This window comes from Crocodylus siamensis, chromosome 5, assembly GCF_052110815.1.
Source record: "Crocodylus siamensis isolate JL-2025a chromosome 5, ASM5211081v1, whole genome shotgun sequence".
NCBI lineage: Eukaryota > Metazoa > Chordata > Crocodylia > Crocodylidae > Crocodylus > Crocodylus siamensis.
In genome coordinates this window covers 147,455,160-147,471,919 of record NC_143399.1, presented here as the reverse complement: position 1 = coordinate 147,471,919, position 16,760 = coordinate 147,455,160, and the positions used below count along the sequence as shown (strand labels likewise).

Sequence of the window (16,760 nt, the reverse complement as noted above, 5' to 3'; positions counted from 1 at the left end):
AGCCAAGCTGAAGAGTCCTGTGCCTCTCAGCCTCTCCTCATTTGGCCTGCTCTCTTGACCTCTGATTACGTATGTGGCTCTCCTCTGGACTCTCTTGAGCTTCTCCACATCCTTTTTAAAGTTCGGAGCCCAGAATTGGATTCAGTACTCCAGCTGTGGCCTCACTAAGGCCAAATAAAGTGGGAGAATGACATCTTGTTTGAGATACATCAGTAGATGCAAGCCAGGGTTTTAGTTGCTTTGCCAGCTGCAGCATTGCACTAGTGGCTTATATTCATCTTGTGGCCAGTCATGACCCCCAAGTCTCTTTCAGATGTAGTGCTAGTGAGTGAAGCACTGCTGAGCCGATAGGTATGATAGGGGTTTTTCCTCCTAAGGTAGAGCACCTTGCATTTCTCTATATTGAAGGTTATCAGGTTTGTATCTGCCCACCTTGCAAGCCTATCTAGGTCAGCCTGAATCCCCACTGTGCTCATGTTTCCCCCCAGTATGGTGTTATCTGCAAACTTAACCAGTTCATTTCTGACACCCAAATCCAGGTTGTTAATGAATATATTACAGAGTACTGGTCTGAGTACTTATCCCTGAGGGATGCCACTGGTCACCATATGCCATGCTCACTCGGTTCCATCAATAATCACTCTTAGTTTGACCATGGAGCCAGTTCCCGACCCATTGGACCATAACGTTTTCGAGGCCGCAGTTCCCCAGTTTTGCCACGAGGACATCATGGGAGACCAAATCAAAGGCTTTTTTGAATTCTAAGCAAATGACATCAACTTCTCCCCACCCATCCAGGCTGATGTGTCACCTGGTCATAGAAGATAAGGTTGGTCAGAAACGACCTACCTGGAACAAAGCCATGCTGGCTGTCTCTCAGAATGGTGCCTTCTGTCAGCCTGTTGCAAATGTTGTTGCAGTTTTACTATTTTGATGTCATCCTAATTGCTTATGTTGAGGCCTCATGCAAAAATTAAGATTACTATGTCTTGCACTCCAGTCATCTTTAGCTTTCATATTTGACCCAAATTACTGAACTTCATGGGTTTGTCACAGGTAGATTCTGCCTGACAAACCTGATAGCCTTTTACGACCAGGTAACACACTGCCTTGACACTGGAGCTGAGGCAGATGTCATCTACCTGGCCTTTACGAAAGTCTTCGATACAGTTTCACATCCTATTCTAACAAGGAAGCTAGCAGGCTGTGGAGTAGATGCTTACACAGTCAGGTGGGTGGCAAACTGGCTTAGGGACTGCACTCAGAGTGGTGGTGGATGGGTTGTTTTTGACCTGCAGGGAGGTGGGCAGTGGGGTCCTTCAGTCCTTGGACCGGTGTTATTTAATATCTTCATCAGTGATTTGGACAAAGGTGTGGAGAGCACCCTGTCCAAGTTCGCAAATGACACCAAGTTATGGGGCAAAGTCAATACACCAGAGAGCAGGGAGTGGATACAGGCTGATCTGGACAGGTTGGAGCAATGGGCAGAACAAAACAGGATGCAATTCAACAAAGGCAAATGCAAGGTACTCCACTGCAAGGGGAGGAGGAATCCCCTGCACACCTACAGGTTGGGGGATGACCTCCTCAGCAGGTCAGCAGCTGAAAGGGATCTTGGAGTCATAGTTGACTTCATGATGAACATGAGCCTGCACTGTAACAAAGCCATCAATAAAGCCAATCACACCTTATCATGCATTAGCAGATGCATGACCAACAGATTGAGGGATGTGATGCTCCCCCTCTATGCGGCATTGGTCAGGCCGCAGCTGGAGTACTGTGTCCAGTTCTGGGCGCCGCACTTCAAGAGGGATGCGGAGAATCTGGAGAGGTTGAGGGACCTGGATCTCTTCAGCCTTCACAAGAGATGTCTGAGGAGAGACCTTGTAGCAGTCTATAAGCTTATCAAGGGAGGACAACAGAGAGTTGGATATGTGCTATTTGCCATGATATGGAAGCAGAATAGCAAGGTGTGAAGAGATAAGCAGACACGCGCTAAGTTAAGCAGATAAATGCAGGTTTAGGCTCATCTCTGTCTGGATGATCCCCACTTCCCTGCAAGGAGGTAATATATAGATTCATTTTTGAAACTGGCTTCAAGGAAGTTATGGAGGGGTGCCTCAAGTCCAGTGAGAAATGCTTTGAGTTCAAAAAGGTTGAGAACCACTGTTCTGTGGTGACTGATGGCTACATAAAATCCTCATATAAATTTGGGCCCATGGAGAGCTGGAATGGTGCTCAGGACAGCTGAATGAAGAACTAACACTTTAATGTCTCCAAATTCTAGGCATGACAATCCAGAACATACGAAAACTTTTATAATTTAAGACATGCACATAAAATATAAAGCTAAAGAAAGTGAAATAATTTGTATTAGTAGAAATGAACTTTGCCTGAAGTAAAAGCACATGTTCACATGCTTAATAACATAACTATCACAGGCAAAGCGCTACTTTAAATTTTTATGAAATAATAAATAGTTTCCTGTGGTGGTGATGCTGGACAAGTTGTGCTTCCAGTTATAAAAACAACCTTACAATGCATTTACAATTAAAATTCAGAGTACGTATGATTTAAATCTTGGACAGTTTGTGACTTTTCTGAGATGAACTGAATCTAATAAAAAAAAAATTCATATTAGAATAGGACACAGAAAATAAATTTCCAGTATATAGTACTGACTCAGCTGCCTTGGATTCTGCCCCAAAGTGTAGATGTTAGCAAGGACAATTGTATTGAGATACAGCTAGAAGTGCTCATCTATTGCACAAGCAAAAGTGTCAAGGTTTTGTTAGAACTATAGGATTTTTTATTTTTGTTTTCTCACTTAAGGGATGGATCTTGAAGTGGCAAACTCTCCCACTTGCAACCTGAATTTGAGGTGGGAGGACGGGGTAAACCTCTGTGTGCATATATATCAGCAGGGGCTGGGGAGGGAAGGCACTGCATGCCATTTCTTATTGTTTTCTGTTATCCTGATGTATTCCATTATATTTTGTGTGCATTTTCCAATTATATTTAATGGCTATGTGCCCCTCAGTTATCTTTCTTCTTTTTACAAAACAAAAACATGGCATTTGCTTGGTTTCCTCCATCCATCATAAGCCTTTTATTCTCTTGCTTTGCTTGAATCAGGACTGGAAGCATCTCTCCAACACAATAAAGCAATAATGTTGCATCTGCCAACAGGGGGTGGTGCTGTACTTGTAAGACCTGTCACGCTCTTATCTAGGCATTTGTGAGGTATAGCTAGTTATCAGTGAGAGATGAGCAATTTCCATCTTATCACTGCTGAAAAATTAGGCTGCAGAAAGAATGAACAGTCTTTCTCAGTTTGCTGGATATAGAAGAGTTTTGCACAATGAAAAAAATGCAGTTTATTAGAGACTTATTTAATTTGGCCAAAAAAAAAAAAAAAAAGAAATTACAAACTACAGCAAATTCACAACATTTATGTAGAAATCAGTAAGATGCATTACTGGTAATACTGAACTGGTGCTTTAAAGTTAAAATTAAATTGATCTGAATTGAAAGGCATAATTATTTCCCTATTAACAATAAACTGCATTAGAAGAATGTCCCTTCCCTTTGTCTTCATTTTGTTCTGTAGGCTTCTCAATGTCTTCTTTAGATTTAATAAACCTATTGACTATATGTATACTACCTGAAAATTGTGCCAAAACTATGATGTTATTTCACAGTGGCCTTACAAAGTTATCTTGCTGCTCCACTCCACTTTCATATAACAGTCTTCCTCAGAGAATAACTTCTTCAGAGTTGCCTAACTTCATTTTGGCAGCTCTATCCCTTTTTGCTAGTGAGTGTGGACCTAAGCTAGGAAATTTAATTCATGCTAATTAACTGGCATGGTTTTAAAAGAATGCACCAGCACAAAACTGCACTGTATGCTTTAGTGGTGCCACTGCATCTGTTGCACAAACCAGGCCACATTCAAAATGAAGACACAATTAATCTGGACATTTTAGCAGTTTTGTGGCTGCTGTGGGAGGTGGAACAGAGTTGTGCATAGTGACTTAGGATGTGGTTATCTTGCTTCTCTATGCTCTGGGGAAGTGGAGAAGATTGCTTTCAAGCATATTCCACCCACCTGGTCCCCTTGCTCACTCACCAAATACATACACAAGGCAGTGAATCTGCTTTTGGGACATCCCCACATTGTCACTCTGAATCAGTGGCCTTGGGAGGAGCAACAGTGAGTGAGTACCCGTTTCTGGGTCTGGCATATGCTAAGCATGATTGGGAAGGACAGAGTTTGCTCAACAGTAGGGCCCCCAGATCAGCATGGCGAAATGTTGGTATACACTTTTAAGTGAATAAATACATAATGATTTATTTTGAAGAAGCTGTTGCTGACTCTTTCTAGTCAACCACAAATCCGATTCCCAGAGCAAACTGACTTATGGGTGCCAAACACAGATGAGCCTTTTGCTGCTACCCTAAGATAGGGTACCCTAAGACTCGAGAGTGATCCCACTGTATGGTTCTGCCCTGAAGAAAGCCAGGCTTGACAGTGAGTAAGCATATTCAAAACGAGAAACGAGTAAAAGGAAAGCATAGCCCTGTAATTGATGTGAGGTTTTAACTCAGTGTGAACAATCTTTATGACATCTATGTAGTGATGAACCATGAAAAAGAAGGAACCCTGCTCACCTTTCAGAGTCCAGATATCAACCACAAAAAAGAAGTTTGCAAAATCTCCTTTAAAACCTTTTATCACTGAGGCCATAAACAACAAAGACATTTACACAGTCAAATTTCCAGTGAAACAGCATGACACTATAAAACTATGCTTTAAGTGTACAATGGAAGTTAGTACAGTTCATATAATGAATATGCAAGCTCTATAATTTGCTACTGCTTTAATGTGTTACTGCTTTGCTACTGTTTGCTAATTTTTATTATTTTACTGGCAGCATTTATAGTATAAAACAAGAAGAGTGCTTCAGGGAGATGTAGCAGAAAGAGGAGAAATGCTGTTGTCCTTAAACAGATCTGAGCATGTACAGAATCAGTTCCCTGAAAACCAAGCTATACAGTCACTTTTTGTTTTAGGGCAACAGGTTTTATTTAAACCTATGAAATATGTTTTTCGTTTTCTTTAATGGGGTAGCTCTTCTTATGTTCTTTAAAAACGTAATTCTTTTATAAAAGGAACAACCCTCTCAGAATTCAAGGGCAGGGTTCTGAGATGGCCTTTTTACCTCCAGCACTTTCAACAAAATTGAATGTATAAAATATGGATTCTTTTACTTATGCCCCAAGAAAAAGGGAACTAATTTACTTTACTCATTCCCTCTGTAGCTGAGTGTTTTCTTTCAACCTGAGCTAGCAGAATCAGTTCTAATTTCCATTTCATTTTATCCAGAAATAAATTTCATAGCCTTCCATCTCATCGCGTAATACATAATAAAACAAAAACTCAGTACCGTGGTATATATATTTGATGAAGACTGCACATATATGTATCAACCGTAGGCAACCTGCCAGTATTCAAATAGTGAAGCCATAATGATACAGCAACCTAAGACTGGAAGGGGCATCCTGGGCCAGGAGGTCTAGTTCCTTCTGGTTGCAGACTATTTTGCTAATTGGTCCATGAAATTGTCTACTCTGACCCCTCTCATGCAGCACAGCCATAAAGAACCCTAAGGAAATAAAAACCCTACAGTGTGCAGAGGTAAAGAGTATGAGAGACAGGGGTCCTGTCAATGCCTTGCCTCTGCAATGGAAGGAAATGTGTTTGGTTACCTTATGCTCAGATCATCCTAAGAGAAGGACTATGCTAGAAACTATCCTTGACAATCAGACATGATGGAAAACCATTTCCTGACACTGAATCTGACGATCAATTTGATGCTGAGGGCATGAGAAAGATTTCTATGTACTGGTAGAAGCACCAGTGCACCCTAGCCAGGTTATCTACCCTAGTTTTGGCAAATTTCTACAGATTTAGAAGATGGCAAAAACAAACAAGAAAGCAAAACAACAAAAAAAGGGGCCAAGTATTTCATGGGGGAAAAAATTATCTTTGGCCCCTAAAAGTGATCAGCAGAGACCCTGAAGCATCGGATTATCATACACTACTCACATGGAAATTGAGCTTCCTTTCAGTGCTATTAGGCAGATACCAAGTACTTGAATTCATGCATTACATACACTGATTATTGCATTAATTATGCCTCTATTTCATCATACCATCCATTGCATAAAACTTGCTTAGATCCATTTTGAAAGAAGTCAAGTTCCTTAGCTCCCCTACCTTCCTGATGCTTGCTCTGCAAATGTATTTATAAAAAGCAATCGTATCCCTTTTCAATCTCTATTTGTCTAGGCTAAACAAGACAAGCTCTTTTAATATCCTGTTATAAGATTGGTTTTCCATTCCCATACATTTCTTAGTAACCCTTCTGTCTCTGTTCCAGTTTAAATTCTTTTTATTTATTTTTTTTAAGCACAGTAATCAGAATTGCAGACTATACTCAAATGTAATATTATTAAAGCCTTCGATAGTCACCTATTGGGCTAGGTGACCTTCAGGAGGTCACCTAGCCCAATCCCCTGCTAGCCCAACCATCCCCAACTAGATCATCCCAGCCAAAGCTTTGTCTAGCTACGAATACATCCTAGAATCTCATTAGACTTTTTAATGGCTGCATTACACTGATGGCTCACGGTCATCAGTGAGCAACCAGTATATCCATGCCCCTTTCTTCTATTGTCTCCAGTTTATAAGCCCCCATCCTAAAGCAAAAATTATTTGCATTAGTTCCTAAATGCATGACTTTCATACCATTAAACTTCCCATCATTTCTATAGCTTTATTCCACAAGCATATTTAATTCTAACAATCATCCTCTTCTTTATTGGTAATATTTCTAGCTTTGCTTTGCATCATCTACAAGTTTCACTAGTATACATCTAGTTCTTACACCAAAGTTACCAATAAAAGCCCCATCAGTTGCGGGAATCCCAGTCCCGGCTGCACATGACGTACAGCTAGGGCTGAGAGCCCTGTCAGCAAAGGGGGCTCCCAGCTGTATAAGTCTGACTCCTGACAGTGCAGGGGGAGCCCAGGATCTGGCTCCCCCTACGCCAGCAATAACGTGCGATTGGATTTATTGTGCAATCCCATAACCTTACCTCTTGCCAAGCATTTGTGGATCATACGTTAGATCCAACTGCACCTTTACCTACATGTGTAGAGGGAACTTAAGTAAACAGTAGCATAACTGAACTGAGCAACTTAGTCAGATTTCCCAAAATAAAATATGTAGACATGCTGGAAAGCACTGGGGAACCACAAACTCCAGCCAGGAGATGTAGATTGAACTGTCCTTTAATCTTCCTCCCAAAAAAAGGACTTCCAAATACTATGTGATTTAGGAATCATCTTGAAGACTTTCATATTTCTGAAGCTGGAGGGCTGGATATAAAATCCAGAGTCTCTTCTGGAGGCAATTCACAGGTCTCTAATTCAAGAAACACTGATGACAGACCACATCCAGACTCTCATAAGGATAAATGACATTTTACAATTTGGCACCTTTTCCACTACGGAAAGAACTGTCAAATTCATCAGCTTTTCCCTTCATATCTCACATTAATATTGGACTGGGCAGGACTGATATTTCTCAGTGTCATGAATTAGATTTATACATCAGGAAAGGCCGTGTTCCGTCTCTGAATCAAAGGTAAGCCGCTCTGCTGTAACAGACTGACAAGACTTCAAATTGATGATGCTGCAGCAGTTGAATTGTTAGAGAGTGTCAAATGGCAGAATTAAAACTTGTGTTAATGAATCTGTATCCACATGCCCACTACTTTATATACAGCTAGGATGCTTATCTTTGGAACGCAACAAAGTTTTGTTTTTGAGGCCATCCACAGAATCATAGAAAACTAGGGCTGGAAGGGACCTCAGGAGGTCACCTAGCCCAATCCCCTGCTAGCCCAACCATCCCCAACTAGATCATCCCAGCCAAAGCTTTGTCTAGCTGAGTTTTGAAAACCTCCAAGGATGGAGCTTCTACCACCTCTCTGGGTTACCTGTTCCAGTGTTTTACTATCCTCCTAGTGAGAAAATCCTTCCTAATATCTAACCTAAACTTCCCATTCTGCAACTTGAGACCATTGTTCCTTGTTCTGTTGTCTGCCACCAGTGAGAACAATTTAGCTCCATCCTCTATGGCAGTGGTCTCCAAACTCTTTTGATCATGCACCCCTATCAGTAAAACATTTTTGAGCATGCACCCCCAATATATGTATCTTTATATAAAGATGCATATAAATAGAAGTTATAATATTTTCTTCCCGCACCCCAATGGATCATCTTGTGCACCCCCTTGGGTGTGCACACCCCACTTTGGAGACCACTGCTCTATGGAACCCCCCTTCAGGTAGTTGAAGGCTGCTATTAAATCCCCCCTCAGTCTCTTCTTCTCTAGATTAAATAAACCCAGTTCCCTTGGTCTCTCCTTAATCATGTTCCCTAGCTCCTGAACCATTTTTGCCACCCTCCGCTGGACTCTCTCCAATTTGTCCACATCCTTTCTGTAGTGGGGGGTCCAAAACTGAACAGAGTACTCCAGATGTGGCCTCACCAGTGCTAAATAGAGGGAAATAATTTCTTCCCTTGACCTGCTGGCAACAAACCTACCAAAGCAGTCCAGTATGCCATTAGCCTTCTTGGCAACAAGGGCACACTGCTGGCTCATATTCAGCTTATTGTCCACTGTAACCCTTAGGTCCTTTTCTGCAGAGCTTCTGCCCAGCCAGCCAGCCCCAAGACTGTCATGGTGCATGGGATTCTTCCGTCCTAAATGCAGGACTTTGCATTTGTCCTTGTTGGGCCAAAAGAAATCTCAATTCACCAATTTATCTAGGTCACTCTGAATCCTAGCCCTACCCTCCAGTGTATCTACTACTTTCCCCAGCTTGGTATCATCTGCAGACTTGCTGAGGGTGCATGCTATACCATCTTCCAGGCTGTTGATGAAGACATTGAACAAAACTGGCCCCAGGACCAACCCCTGGGGGGACTCTACTTGATACCAACTAGACATTGAGCCATTGATTACTATTCTCTGAGCCCAATGCTCCAGCCAGTTTTTTATCCACCTTACAGTCTATTCATCCGGCCCATACTTACTTAGCTTGCCTGCAAGAATGCTGGGGGAGACCATATCAAAAGCCTTACTAAAATCAAGGTACAGTCACCTAATCATAGAAGGCAATCAGGTTGGTCAGGCATAACCTGCCCCTCATGAATCCATGCTGTCTGTCTGTTCACAGGGCTACTTTACACACATAAAAGAAAAACTCTGGATATTTTTAAATGTGTGAACAATAACAGCACAATGTTAAGAATCCAAGAAAGAGAATACTATTTCCGTAAGAAAAGGAGCGGTGCAGAGAAAAAAAAATATTGCTGTGATAATGTAGGGCACTAATAGCAATGGTGAATACATTCCATCACCATCAGCTGCGTTATTACCCTCGGTTTATATTATGAACAAAGCAAAACCCTTGGAAGGTAAGATGAGTCTCTATTTTACAAATGGAAAACTTGAGGAAGTTGTGAATTTTTTTGTTTTTCCTTTTAAATTACAAAATTCTTGTGGCAGAGATGGGAGCAGAACCAATGTCTAGCTTTCTACATACCCTCCCGGTGTACTAATAAAAATCTCAAGATTGACAGTAATAGGCATTTAGAGTCATTAGACCTCTCAACGAACTGCCCTTTGTGGGAATTTAACAGTCCTTCTAATAGATGGAAACAAGAGTGGGAATATGCAGTGTTAAACTGGAAAAATAAAGCTCCCAAGTTTAAAGCCTTATTCATTTACTTGCATAAGTCAGGGATCTTAACTATTTCTCTTAATTTTCAGTATAGGAATAGAATTTTACATTCCTGCACATAAGAAGTTATAATATTCATAGCACATCATTCATTCCCATGGTAACATACTGACATAATACAAACATATAATTATGTCGTCATTGTGTGGTGCAGCAAGAAAAATAGATGAACACTTAAAAAGGAGGCTTTTGTATAAATACGCAAACAAAAATTGCCATTCTAACCCATCTGTTCCTTCTTCACGTTCTATGGAAAAAATATAACGTTAGCAATCTCCTGCTCAACCCCACGGCAACAAATTAACATGTTTTAGGTAATGAAATATGATGTCGTTATATGGTGGAGTAGAAAAATCTTGCAGGAAATTTTAATTAAATAAAATCTTGTTTGTAAGTATTTTTACATAAAAAGTATACTCCACAGAAATATGGATCTTATTTAAAAATGATTACTAAAGGTTCAAAAGCTGAAGGAGGTTATAGAGCTCTAACAGTAGTTTTGATTAAAATAAAATATATATTTGTTAAGTAAACATCAGCAGTTACTTGTTGTGATACGCTTAACCAAGTACTAGGATAAAATTGCATATCATGTTAATGAAACTTATAAAGAAAAAAAAATTGTCCAGCTACTAATCATTTTTGAGATGCAACACACATTTATTCTACAAATTATATAATTTTGTGATGAACCACCTTTCCTACAAGCAAGGGTGATTTACTATACTTTATTCAAGTGTGACTTGCAAATGCAGTGTAGCTACTCAATACAAATCTACGGAAGTTAAGAATATTATAAAATGTATCCATGCAAATAGCATTCCTTGACCACATTATATTTTGATTAAAATCTGCATTTTATGGAGTTAACAAGGCACATATAAGATGGATTAGTAATTCACTGTTATGTCTCCCCAGAAGCATTTTATGATATCAGAGACAGGGTTTCTCTCTGATGTGCTCCTTAAGAACTGGTTGTTGACATAATGCTATTCAGTATTTTTACTGAATATCTATATCAGTGGTGCTCAATCTTTCCTGGGGGTGGGGAGGGGCCTGGATAGGTTGTGCCTGGTTCCCCTGTGAACTGGATCCAGCTGGTGGCCCCAATTCAGCTCCCACAGCAGGCATGGAGGGTCCCTATCTGACTACATGGAGCAGGGAGGGGGCAGCCGAGCCCCAATCCAGCTGAATGGAGGGCAGGGGCATTCCCCAACCCTGATTCAGCTGTACAGAGGGAAGGGGTATGGCCTAGCTCTATCTTGCTGTTGGGAGAGAGGGGCATGGGATTCTGGCAATGGGGGAGGGTGGCAGTACCAATGGCCACTGCTCTCCTGCCACCAAAATTTCCTCATCTGTGGGAAGCCCCGTGGGCCAGATGCAATGGCTCTGCGGGCCACATTTGGCTCACAGGCCAGAGTTTGAGCATCCCTTCATATAGATAATGCTAAATTTGTTACTGGTAAAGTTTGAAGATGCTACAAAGACCATATAGAAGCATTACTTTCTGCCAGGAGAATCACCACTCTCCTGTTAGAAGCTACCAGCATACAGGCCTTCATTAATTTTCTCCACAGGGAAACATCCCCCCTCCACAAGAAAGATCTTTCAGGTTGACACATGCTTGCAAAAGTGAATGCTTGTATGCTCCCCCTGCCCTGAGTCTGGTTTGGGAGGGTAGGGGAGCATTAGCAGCTGCACCCTGCCTCTTCCCTAAACCAGGCAGTCCCCAGTTTGGAGAAGGGGGCGAGGGGGTGGGAAGCTTTATCCTGCTCTTCTCTTTGCTCAGTTCCTGGGGTTTGTCAGGGCAGACTTTGAACATGTCATGTGGGGGCCAAGGGGGAATGGCTCCTGCTCCTCATCATGCCTTCCCCAGACTGATCTTCAGGGAAGGCATGGAGTGCAGTGGGGAGAGGGGCAGCTGCAGGATGAATGCTTGTATTCCTCCCTCTCCCAGAACAGTTTCTGGCAGTGGAAATTTGTCCAAAGTTTTCACTGCTGGAAATGAAAACCTATTTGAAGCTTGAAGCTTCATGGGGTAGCAGGGAATGAAAAGGACAAGTCAGTTACTGAGTAATTTAAGTTGCCTTGTTAAATGGTCACAATCCCAAAAGCCTATTTTAATAGTCATGTTCAAGGAAATGAATAGAGAATAAAAAACACAAATTATACCAAATGGCATGAGATTGTCTTGGGTTTCAGGGATTTATGGTAGTAGTTTTCAACCTTTCTAGACTCAAGGCCTCTCTCAGAAAATGCCAGCTCCTGGCTTTCACTAAGCTTTTGATTACAGAAAAATAATGGAACAAAGAATTTAGAAAGAACACAGCAGGTCAGAATGACATTAACATTATGGATATCTATTTGAAATCTCTGGGTTTGTCTTGTGAATTATGTCTGCAGATTTAACAATGCTACTATTACATGATACCATGGGACACCCTGGAAATCTCAAGGCACCCTAGGGTGCTGTGGCATCCTGGTTGAGAATCACTAATTTACAGGTTGTTGATTGTTACATCAATCTGAGCTTTCAATGCATAACTCTGGCCAATAGGCGCAATTCTTGATGTTTAAGAGGATGAATATCACATAAAAACTGAGATTTGATTTTTGCTTCTTTATATAGCAAGACTGCTATCATTTTAGAATAAAATAACTATGGAGACATTACTTCAAAGAAGACGTGGATGTACTAGATAGAGTTCAAAAGATCTTCAGGCTGGGAAACAAGCTATACAATGTGAGGCTTAATGTACTCAAACTACTCAGTTTATCAAAAGGAAGGTTGTGAGATGGCTTGATCATGTGTAGTTAGGTACTTACACATGACAGCAAGGGCTTTTCAACCTTGCTGCCAACAGCATGACAAGATTCGGTGGCCGAAGCTAGACAAAGTCAACCTTGAAGTAAGAAGCAATATGCTAGTAGAAAGCACGATTAAACATTGGAACTTTATCCAACTTTTGCAAGATGCTCCATGTTCTGTGTGCATGGGAGGAGGGGGTGAGGTGGAAGAACAGTGGTGACTTTCTGGCTTGGCAGTTCAAATCTGAGGCTATGAAGGCCCTGCTCATTCTCTCTTCATGTGTCAGAGATAGAGAACAGGATTTTATTTTTCTGCCTTCCTCTAAAGCATCAAGGAACTGGCTACAACTGGTGATAGGACCTCAGGTGGGGTGATCAGCGTGTGGAGGCAGCACAGATAATTCTCTCAGATGTGTGGCTGATAGGTCTCACTCACATGCTCAGGGTCAAAGTGAAAGACAGATTTTAGGTCATAAATGAATTTTCCCTCAGGTCAGATTGTCAGGTGCCTTCAAAATGTTTCTCCTTCTGCAGCATGGGGCATGATTTACCTGCTAGGATCATCTGGGCATTTCTCACCTAACCTAATAAATTTCCTGCCATTGCAGGGATCTCAGGCACTAGTGGAACCTTATTCTCTCCTATGTTCAGTCTGTAGCATAACAAGTTGCAGACTGAAATTCTTTCATTAACTGGGTAAAAACTAAGGGCATGCAAAATACAGAAGGTCAGAATAAATAGCTAATGTTCCCTTGTGGCCTTAAAATCTAAACAATTCTCTATAAAGCCAGAGGTTGTCAAGGGTGGGCTTATGCTCCATGGTATTGTAGTTTGGAGACTGAAACAATGGACAATGAGAAAACCTAACATGTTTGGTTAGAGACTTTTTGAAATGTAAATGCAGTGTGAAATGATACAGCCTGTATCCAAGATCTAAGACAGCAGGCTGAGCAGAGCAGAGCAAGGGAGATAACAGATGGAGGTTCCAAGTGAACCTATATGTAAAAGTCCTTTCTCATGTGTAGATAAAAAAAGTAGGTACTTGGGGAAAGAACTGAAGTAGTGGCAGCATTGTGAAACCAAAAAACTTTGGCCTAAGATAAAACTTGAGGGGGTAATTTGTCTGACAAGTCTGTGCAGACTTCTGACCACTGCAGTTAGAATCACAGAATCATAGAAAATAAGGGTTGGAAGGGACTGAGGTCATCTAGTCCAACCCTCTGCTCAATGCAGGACCATCCTCAACTATATCATTCTAGCCTGGGCTTTGTCAAGCTGGGCCTTAAAAACCTCCAAGGATGGAGATTCCACCACCTTATATTCCTGCAACTTGAGACCACTGCTCTTTGTTTTGTAATCTGTCACCAGTGAGAATAGCTTAGCTCCATCCTCTTTGGAACCACCCTCAGGTAATTAGAGGCTGCTATCAAATTCCCTCAGTTTTCTCTTCTGCAGACTAAATAAACCAAATTCCCTCAGCTGCTCCTCAGAAGTCACATATGCCCTAGCCCCTGAATCATTTTCATTGCCTTCCGCTCAAATTTCTCCAACTTGTCCACATCCTTTCTATAGTGGGGAGGGCCAAAAATGGACACAGGGCTCCAGATATGGCCTTACCAGTGCAGAATAGAGAGGAATGATTACTTCCCTAGATCTACTGGCAATGCTCCTACTAATGCAGCATAGTTCCTGATGTTGCTAGAGTTGTTATGTCAGCAAAAGCATTTGTGCCTCAGAACTGGAAAAATAGTACCAGAGCCTGCTTCTATGTCTGAAAAAGAGGCACTTCAGGAACATACATTTGATTTTATCTCTGAAGTCTGGTTCAGAACCCTTTGTTGGAAAAGGTTTCTAGGTTGTATTTGGACTGTCTAATCTACTAAACACGTCATAAAGTATTCCCCATCCTCCCCCCCCAAAATAGTTCAGTATTTTAAAGATATCCCTTTCTTGATTTTGATCTCGTGTATGTTGGTTTAGCTGACATATAACTTCAGTCTGCTTATACCTATGATACTAATCGCACATAATTAAGATTAGAATCAGGCCTTTAAGATTAGAGGTTCATAATGTACTGTCAAAAAAACTATGATTTCAGACTATAAAGAAATACTTATTTTCTAGCTATACTAGTTTTTGAGATAAGGGCCACTAAAATTAAATGGGCATTTAAAGCGGGGTAAGGAAGAAGACCATTTGGATGATATGGCTTTATGGTCTCCCAACTTGCTAGAGTTAGATAAAAAGCTCTATTAACTAAAAGATTCAATATTTAAATGATGTAAAGTTTTTACTTCCAGCAATAGCAGTGCTTTTTTCCACTGAAACGTGACTAAATATAACAAGTCCTGGTTCAAAATGATTTTAACACAGAGCATTTATCAGAGCACTGCTAAAAACAGACATCTTAGGCTAGCCCCAGGTTTTTTCTGCCATTTGCTTTGCTGATATGTAAATTCAATAAGTTCCACCACTGATCCTGCTCCTAACATACTGACTTCTGTGTTGGTTAATTTCTCTTGATGTCAGAGGAAGAACTGGCACAGGAGATCAAAAACTTGCCTGAAATAAGTGGGGCAACACATACGTTGTTATATAATGAAGGTAATCACTATGCACTGGATTTTCTAAAATGGCTGCTTAATGTACCAAAGATCACTCTGATAACTGAACTGGAGATGAACTTGGAAAATGACCTATGACTTGTAAGATGCCTTTTAGAGGACAAGAAATCTTAGGAATAAAAAAATGCCATGTGTTCCAATATGTCTGCTCTTTATCTATACTTTCATCAATTGGCTTAAAAGATTCAACATTTAAAAGCAAAAAAGTAGAAAGACAGAATAGCTAGAAACATCTGGTATAGGAATTCAGTTTACTCCTAGCCTTGCAAAGCCATAACCTGTGTACTACATTAGTAATTCTTTAGTTCTAGTACAAGCACAGAAAGAGCCTTTACAAAGATTTACAGCCTAAATACCCAAGGCAGTTCACTTACCAAGATGTGTGTTCATCATCTTTGCACAGTATTTACACATGGCTTCTAGGTCATTTAGCTGTCCTTGGAGAAATGAAATTTGGGCCTCCAGTTCTTCCTCCTGTAATTAAAAGGATAAAAACTTTAAAGAAACCTAATATACACAGGCAAAAAAATTAATAAGCAGAGTCCTTAAAAGGTTTAGAACATTCCAATGGTTATGGCTTCATTTTTTGCTTGTTAGTAAATCATGAAAACAAGAGAACTGTTTCTTTTTTTTTTTGTAGAGGAACTGAATTTTTTTTTTTTTTTTTTTTTTTACTTTTCTCATTATTTTGCATGAGGTTTTTGTTTTCTGCCATAGTGGTTGTTAATAATTGCTAAAAATTAAAAATGCAGCAAAATTCCAGGTTATTATGCCATGGAATATTATTAATTTTATTTAATTTGGTGAGATAATAGATTCATTTCTTGGATAAATATGTATTTTGGCTAGTACAAATCCAATACAGTGGAAATATGGGAGTCAGAAAACTACCCATATTAAGGAAACTCACACTTTGGACAGAGTAAACATTCTATGAACCCCTTAAATGTCATGCTCTATTTGTAAAAAAAAAAAAAAAAAAAAAAAAAGGATTTGTATTCCCATGGTAGATTGATTGTGGTTCCATATGCACTTACACTTGAGCAGGGGGTACCCCCATTGAAAAAAAAAAAAGAAGGTTCAGCTTTCCAATACAGGCTACTCAGCAGAGATGTCCCAGATCAGAGCACTGGCTCTCAGACCCCCGAATGCCCTATAGTCAGTAAAAGCATCTCCACTATTCTGAGCCAACAGAATCCAAAATGATACTGATTCAAATACATTTTCCATGCTACCAATCTATTCTTGAGGAAAAGTATTTTCTGCTAGATCTTACAAATTTATCTCTCATTTCACATGACTGTGTGGAGTTATGCTTTTATTTTACACCATCCTAAGCTATTTTTCATTGGCTTACTCCATTAGAAGTAGAGATGAGAGTTTCATTTCGACTCCCACATGCCCTTGTCTTGACACTTATGTTGTAAGTTATTAGCAGCTGCCATCAAA

The 16,760-nt window shown here is 40.5% G+C and overlaps 1 protein-coding gene across 1 annotated transcript in view; it reads right to left on the bottom strand.

Moving 5' to 3' along the window:
• The window catches only part of TBC1D5 (TBC1 domain family member 5), a 475,870-nt gene that overhangs the window by 26,352 nt on the left and 432,758 nt on the right, over nt 1-16,760 (bottom strand). Inside the window, exon 22 of the mRNA XM_090046588.1 lies at nt 15,686-15,785. Coding sequence (XP_089902714.1) covers nt 15,686-15,785 — 100 coding nt within the window. The remainder of the gene's footprint in view (nt 1-15,685; nt 15,786-16,760) is intronic.